We start from the raw sequence: 7,573 nt of genomic DNA, 5'->3' as shown, positions 1-7,573 counted from the left end.
CAGATTCGAACTCTTGACCGTTGACTTGTAAGGTCGATGTTCAAGCCCTGCGTTAGTCCTCAGGGCCCAGGGGTAACAGTTTGCACTCTTGAGAGCACTGTGATGACGGCACAAGCAGGAAGGACATTCTCCCCCGGGGGAGTGCACAGTGATTCCCAGGATTCAGGGCCAGGTGATGGGGACGCGGCATGATGCAGTGACTCTACCCTGCCAGGAGCTTGGGAATGGGGTTGGAGACTTTTTCCCTGCCGGGTGCAGCCGAGTCCCACAAACAACACGGATTCGAACTCGTGTGGCGGGTAAGATACTTGCCCTGCATACAGATGGCCTAGGCAGTCCTGCCCGGCGCCCCTGGTACTGCTGGGACAATGTGGGGGCCCCAACCCTGTGCTTTCCCCCCTCCCTGCCCTGAGCTGCTGGTCTGGCTCATCCTGAATTGCCAGGGGGGACCCCCCCGTGGGTCTCCCAAGAACTGCTTGGCACGGCGGGGGAGACATCCCGCACTGAAAACTAAAGACGGGCCCTTGGGAGGTGGCTGTCTCCGAAGGACGTGGGGGCCACGGAAGAGGCAGGTGGGCTCGCCCCTGCCCCCGTGGACTCCAGGAGAAGCTGGTGGAGCTGGGAGTGGCTGCCAGGGGCCACACTCTGGATTCTGGGCCCCCAAGACGCTGGGGCAGCTGCCGCCGCGAGACCCTGCAGACAGTGGCTGAAATTTGCCTGGTGACTTGTGGAATGGCATTTTATTGTCTTTTGTGCAGTCTGGTGGCGGGGGGGGCACCCCATAGATTCTTCTGGAAGCTCAGGAGATTGGGAAGATGAGTGAGAAGCTGGCGTAGATGGGGAAGCCCACCGTCTGGACTCTCAGGATCTAAGGGAGGAAATGAAGCCAACGAGAGGTTTCTGACCCTCTGTGCAGTTGCCGTGGAGACATGGGAAGGGGGTGGGGTGGGGGTGGACCCCACTCACGGGCGATGAGCCTTCTCACCGCTGGCTTTTTGATTAAATTCTGAAAGAAAATTCTTTGGGTTTGGGGGCCACCCCTGGCAGTGCTCAAGGCTTATTCCTGGCTCCTGGCGGGGCTTGAGGGACCATCTGGGGTATCGGAGATCAAGCCCGGGTTGGCCCTTGCCAAGCAAGTGCTCTGCCCACTCTATTACCTCTCTGACCCTTATGCTTTTTTTTTTTTATTTTTGGGGTCACACACACGGTGATGCACAGGGGTTCCTCCTGGCTCTGCACTCAGGAGTTACTCCTGGTGGTGCTCAGGGGACCCTATGGGATGCTGGGAACCGAACCCGGGTCGGCCGCGTGCAAGGCAAACGCCCTGCCCGCTGTGCTACTGCTCCAGCCCCCTATGCTTATTTTTTAAGTCCCTTAGAGTTTCAAAAGCACAGCTCAGGCCCACGGGAACGATGTGCCCATGCGGCTGGTGGTCTCAGCCTAGAATTTGCAAAGGGCCGTTGGGCTGTGATGGCCCTGAGAACTGCCCACACTCAAGGCCAAGCCCCTGCAGAGAGCTCCTAGAACCCCGGAGCCATCAGCCCTGAGTTCCTTCGGGGACCACAGAGAAACTTCTGGCATCAGGAACGGAACCAGGCACCGGATCTGCCTAGATGCTGAGGCAGTCACTGAGGACAAGGGCCTGGTCCCGCCCCCCACGAGCCAGAGCAAGGCAGCTGGGCAGTGGCTGGGGTGGAAGTTTCTGGTGCATCTGGATGGCGGGAGGCTGGTGGTGCATCCTCTCTGCACCCACTCTGTGCCCACCAACCTGGCCTCCCCCCTGCTGGTCCCAGGACAGCCGGGCAGTCTGGCGGGCTTCAGTGGACCTGGATTTTCTTGTCTTTTATTGGGGGGGCTGGAGGTGGGGCAGTTTGTACCTGCTGGTGCTCTGGGCTTCTCCTGGCTGTGCTCAGGGAGCAATATGGAGTGCCGGGAATCGAACGGGGTCAACCATGTGCAAGACAAGCGCCTCAGACCTGTACTATCTACTGCTCAGCTTTTCTTTCTAGAAGGTTCCTTCAACGCACCCTACGCCTCGAGCCTGACAAGCTTCCTCCACAGAGCTTCAAGGCCCACCCCCCCACCCCCACCCCCCGGCCCTCAGTCAGTGTGGGTGGAAGAGCGGGACGGAAACGGGCCAGAGGGAAGGAGGGTGCGGGCGGCCCTCACGTGGCTTTTGCAGGACGGCATGAAGAAGCCGAACTTCTGGGTGATCTCGTTGGTCCGGAACTCCTGCCATACCCCGTCGATCAGCGTCTGGGCGCTGATCCGGTACCTGACCAAGCGCTCCCTCCGCAGGCTGACGGGGCTCAGGTCGCAGGTGACGCCCAGCTTCGTGTCAGTGTGCTTCATTCTCTGCCCGGAGGGGGGCCCGGAGTCAGGAGACGCAGACCCTCCCCCTCACCCATTTGAGTGACGAGGGCCGAGACTGCTCTCCCCAGCACCGCCGCCTGGCTCGAATGACCCCCGGAAAAAGGCACCGGGCAGAAAGTCTTGGTTCTGACTTTGCCAGAATTAAAAACCCCCATGCAGGGGCCAGACAGGTAGTACAGTGGTTAGAGCACTTGCCTTGCACACGGTCAATCTGGGCCAGATCCCCTTAATGGTTCCCCAGCCCTGCCAGGAGGATCCCTGAGTGCAAAGCCAGGAGTAAGCCTCAGAGCCCCCTTCAAAACACACACACACACACACACACACACACACACACACACACACTTCCACACAGCGGTTGCCTGACTTCCTAATACTGTGCTGTCCTTCCTCTCCTCCATCCAGTCACGCCCACTGGTGAGGGGATATCACTGGAGCCCCAGGGCTGGCCCAGGGGACCCCCCAGAACCTGCTCCAGGGCACGAGGGAGGTGGCCGAGAAGCAGAGCCGAAACCTCAGGTGCCCTCAGTCTTTGAATTATTGCCACCCCCCCCACCCCGGGGTGCTCAGGGATCGCTCCTGGCAGGCTCAGGGGACCATGGGTCGTGCAGGGGCCACTGAGCCCAGATCAGTTCGAGGCACAAGCCCCGCCCACTGCACCATCTCTCCAGCCCACATGGTGACTTCATTCTGTTTCACATTTATCTTGACAAGTGATAGAGTCAGGGCACAGCCGGGAGTGATCCCCGAGCACAGAGCCAGGAGTGAGCCCTGAGCACAGAGCCGGGAGTAAACCCTGAGCACAGAGCCAGGAGTAAACCCTGAGCACAGAGCCGGGAGTAAGCCCTGAGCAGCTCCAGGTGTGGCCCCTAGACAAACACACACACACACACACACACACACACACACACACACACAGCAGCCAGAACCAAGCGACTGAAGCATGAGCCTTGCGTGAGAGAGGCCTGGGTCCCATCCCCCGCACCCCCCGGTTGTGGCCCAGAACAAGACCCACAGACCCAGCACGAAACAAGACTAAGATGCGGCTTCCCGAGGCCCTTGAGGGCGGATGGATGGCCCGTCCTCGCTGCCCACCTGCCGCGTGGTCCTCACCTGCATGCTGAAGCTGTACGAGGTGGGGTTGTGCTTGGTGCCCTTGATCTGGAAGAAGAAGCCGTAGAGGGCGACGGTGCGGCAGTGCGTGGTGTGTTCCTCCTAACCCACGGCCAGGCGGGCACGTGGCGGGAGGGAACGTGCCTCAGTGCCCGAGCAGCCGGCACAGCCAAAACAGCGCCCGCCGTCACAACAGCGTGACTAACGGACGGGCAGACGGAAAACAGCCGCGTCCTGGCAGACGGCTGACCCCGACCGCCCACGGGGGCCTCGGCGATGGCCTTTTCCGCCCTGCCCATCCCTTAGCGGGACAGAGGGAGCCGGGCACCGTCTCGATGACTTAAGATTTCCGGGCGCAGAGAGACGGCGTTCTGTGCCAGTGACAGACCCGGCTCGCAGAGGGGACCCTGTGATCCACTGTCCTCTTGGGCGGGCCACTGGAGGCACCGCTCTCATCTGGGCCAGTTCCCGAGGGGTCTCTGATGACCGGCTCAGGACCCCCCCCAGCCTCAGAAACCCAAATTCCTCGGCAGGGTGAGGGTGGGGTTTGGGTGATGCCCAGCGGTGCTCAGCTGTACTGAGGGGTCAAACTGGGGTCAGAAGGGGAAGCTCTTTAGCCCTGGTGCTTTCTCTCTCCAGTCTCCCGATTCTTATTTTTTTGGGGGGGTGTCCGGCTGAGGGCCCTTCCTGTGATTCCCAGTCGACCTGGCAGACAAGTGATGCGGAAACCCGAGGAGACAGAGTCGGACACCCCGCAGGCCCCCTGGGCAGTGGCATTGTTTGTTTGTGGACCACATCTCGTGTTCAGGGCTTACTACGGGCTTCAGGGTCAGGGTTCACTCCTGACTAGGCTCGGGGGACCGTAGAGGGTGTCAGGGATCAAACTCGGGTCAGCTGCTTGCAAGGCAAGTGCCCTACACCCCGTCTTCTCGCCCTGATCCTTTCTTGATGGTGGTGGGGGGCCTTTAACGCTGCACCTGGGGAGGTTCCAGGAGCCACAGGGTGCCGGGGTGGACCTGGGACTGGCTGCATACAGGACAAGCACCTTAACCATGAGCTCTCTCTCCCTGTTCACGGCTGAGGTGATTCTGAGGAAACTGCAGACATGTCGGCTCTGGGGAGAACCGAGCCCCCAGCATGCCCTGGAGACTGCCCCAGCCACTGAGCCCGGCCTTTCCTGACTCCCTGGACACGGGGACAGTTGGCAACATGAGGGGGGGGAGTTGGAGGTGACATCAGGCTCATCTCAGGAATGTCCCTTTCAAGGCTGCAACTTACAATATCCTTCTGCTCTGACCTACCCACTCATGGAAGAGTTGACATGCAGCCTTCTACCAAGCACGGGGGTCCTTAACCAAGCACACGGGCCTTAACCAAGCATGCGGGTCATTAACCAAGCACATGGTCCATAACCAAGTTTCTGGGTCCTTAGTCAAGCACACGGGTCCTTAACCAAGCACACGGGTCCTTACCAAGAACATGGATCTATAACCAAGCCTGTAGGTCATTACCCAAGCACGCGGGTCCTTAACCAAGCATGTGGGTCCTTAATGGAGCACAAGCGGGTGCGGGTGCTCTGCCCTGCCAGCCCCGAGCTGGTACCTGGTCGAAGAGCAGCCCGAACCTCACGGCCTGAGTGGCGAGATCCTTCACGTGGGCCATGTCCCCCCCACTCTCCAGCTGGAAGGGAAACACATTCACTTATGCCGCAGCCCGGCCGACCCCTGAGCATCCCCCACGCCCTCACGGTGCTGCTCAGGCCGTCTCAGGGCTCCCGCTGCCAGCCTCTTAGCGCCAGGTGGTCTCGGGGCTCTCGGAGGGCACAGAGGGAAGAAGAGAAACCCCCAGAGTGTCACCGGGAAACGGAGGTGTGGTGTAAGAATGGGGGGACGTGAGGAGGACACGCAGTGAGAGAGGGGGCTGGTGAGGGGCATCCTGAGTGTCCCAGAGACCCAAGGCTCTGGGGGTGTGGGGGTTGACCAAGCCAGGGTTCAAGCCTTGTGGCTCAGGGTTTGCAAAGAACAACGGGCATCTGTTGAACTGGACTGCACTTGGGGGCGGGGCACAGCCAGCAATGTGTGATGGGGACCATCTGGGATGCCAGGGATTGAACCCCAGTTGGCCGCATGCAAGGCAAGTGCCCTACCTGCTGTGCTATCGCTCTGGCCCCTAATTAACTTTTTTTGCTTTTTTTGGTCACACCTGGCAATGCACAGGGGTTACTCCTGGCTCTGCACTCAGGAGTTACTCCTGGTGGTGCTCAGGGGACCATATGGGATGCTTGAATTGAATGCGGGTCGGCCGCGTGCAAGGCAAACGCCCTACCTGCTGTGCTATCTCTCCAGCCCTGTTAACTGAATTTTTTTTAAATGACTCAACAAAATATTGAATGTGATCAAAGTAGAGAGAGAGTAATGTGGAAATTGTCCGCTCCACAGGTAGGAGGAGGGTGTGGCATGGGGGTACACTGGGGTTGTTGGGGGTGGAGAATGGGCACTGGTAAAGGGACGGGTATTTCACTGTATGACTGAGACTTAAACCCGAAAGCTTTGTAACTGCTCTCACGGTGATTCAATAAATAAAATTATAAAATAATGGAGAAAAAAAAGTTAGGCTGGAGTTCATGCCAATTCAATCAGCTAATCAGTGGCTGAATCAATAGCAGTACTCCTACATAAAAAAAAAAGTGACTCAAGGGGGCTGGAGCAATAGCACAGCGGGTAGGGTGTTTGCCTTGCACGTGGCCAACCTGGGTTCGATTCCCAGCATCCCATAGGGTCCCCTGAGCACCCACAGGGGTAATTCCTAAGTGCAGAGCCAGGAGTAACCCCTGTGCATCGCCGGGTGTGACCCAAAAAAGCAAAAAAAAAAAAAGACTCAAAATCTGTACCAGGCAATGAGACGTGAGCAGCGGCCAAGGGGGGTGATGGCTCTGAGGTTGTTTTTTTTCTTCCTCCTATTTTCTCCATTCTCCATTCCTGCCTCTGGGGTGGGGGAACTCTGTGTCCCTCCCCCGCCCCCCATCCACACCTCCTGCTTGGCAGCCGGATGGTGGAAGCACCTGCCCCTGAGACTGGCACCTCCTCCTCCTCCTCCGGCCTCTCTCTAACAGGTGCTACAGCAACGTCCCAGCTTGCGAGGCGCAGGGGTTTCAAACCCAAACCCCGCGACGGAAGTCGCCACCACGGCCGTGCAGGGCCCACTGCTCAGCGCAGACTCACTGCGCGGTAATGGTTGGCCATCACCCGCACCATCCAGGACTCGGGGAAGAAGTTCATGTACTTCAGCTCCTCCAGGTCCCGGCCTGCAGGACACATGCCGAGAACATCATCTTCAGAGCGTGCAGGTGCCAGGCTGCCCACGTTCCTCTCAGGGAGGAAGAAACGGCAGCAGAAGCTGAGGATTGGTGGGGAAGGAGCCAGTTCTCTGCGTGGAAGTTTCCGTTGGAAAGAAAACAGGGCAGAAGCACCAAGAACCGTGTGACTTGTTCAGGACACGGCTTTCTAAGCGAATGCCCTTTAAAAAATGGACGTCAGGGGCCAGAGAGACAGTCCAGGGCCTAAGGTGCTCTCTCTGCCTGCAGTGAGCCCAGCTCGATATCTGGAACCACATCAAGGCCCTTGAGTACCGCCAGGAGTGGTCCTTGAACACAGCACCAGGATCAAGGCCTGAGCGTGGTCAGGTGTGACTCCAAATCAAACAAAATTTTTTTTTTATTGTATGCTAATAACTGGCAAGCTCCCGTGGCATATTCGATATGGCCAAAAACAGTAACAATGATGTGTCTCATTCCCCTGACCCTGAAAAAGCCTCCAATGCGGCACTGTTGGGAAGGACGAGTAAGGAGAGGCTGCTAAAATCTCAGGGCTAGGTCGAATGCAGACGTTACTGGTGCCCGCTCCAGCAAATCGATGAATAACGGGATGACAGTATTATTATTGTCACTGTCAGTCACTGTCTTCCCGTTGTTCATCGATTTGCTCGAGCGGGCCCAGTAACATTGTGAGATTTGTTGTTACCGTGTTTGGCACATCGAATACGTCACGAGGAGCTTGCCAGGCTTTGCCGTGTGGGCAAGATACTCTCAGTG

At 58.3% G+C, this 7,573-nt stretch overlaps 1 protein-coding gene across 1 annotated transcript in view; it reads right to left on the bottom strand.

Annotated features, from left to right (window-relative positions):
* Positions 1-759: 759 nt before the first annotated feature.
* The window catches only part of BTBD16 (BTB domain containing 16), a 29,918-nt gene continuing 23,104 nt past the window's right edge, over positions 760-7,573 (bottom strand). The window contains exons 11-15 of the mRNA XM_056120331.1: positions 6,705-6,787; positions 5,086-5,163; positions 3,484-3,582; positions 2,170-2,355; positions 760-868 (exon numbers count right to left, since the gene is read on the bottom strand). Coding sequence (XP_055976306.1) covers positions 800-868; positions 2,170-2,355; positions 3,484-3,582; positions 5,086-5,163; positions 6,705-6,787 — 515 coding nt within the window. The 3' untranslated portion in view covers positions 760-799. The remainder of the gene's footprint in view (positions 869-2,169; positions 2,356-3,483; positions 3,583-5,085; positions 5,164-6,704; positions 6,788-7,573) is intronic.

Source organism: Sorex fumeus, unplaced genomic scaffold (genome assembly GCF_029834395.1).
Source record: "Sorex fumeus unplaced genomic scaffold, SorFum_2.1 ptg000043l, whole genome shotgun sequence".
NCBI classification, from domain to species: domain Eukaryota; kingdom Metazoa; phylum Chordata; class Mammalia; order Eulipotyphla; family Soricidae; genus Sorex; species Sorex fumeus.
The sequence above is the reverse complement of the archived record's forward strand: the minus strand, read 5'-3'. Positions and strand labels throughout refer to the sequence as shown.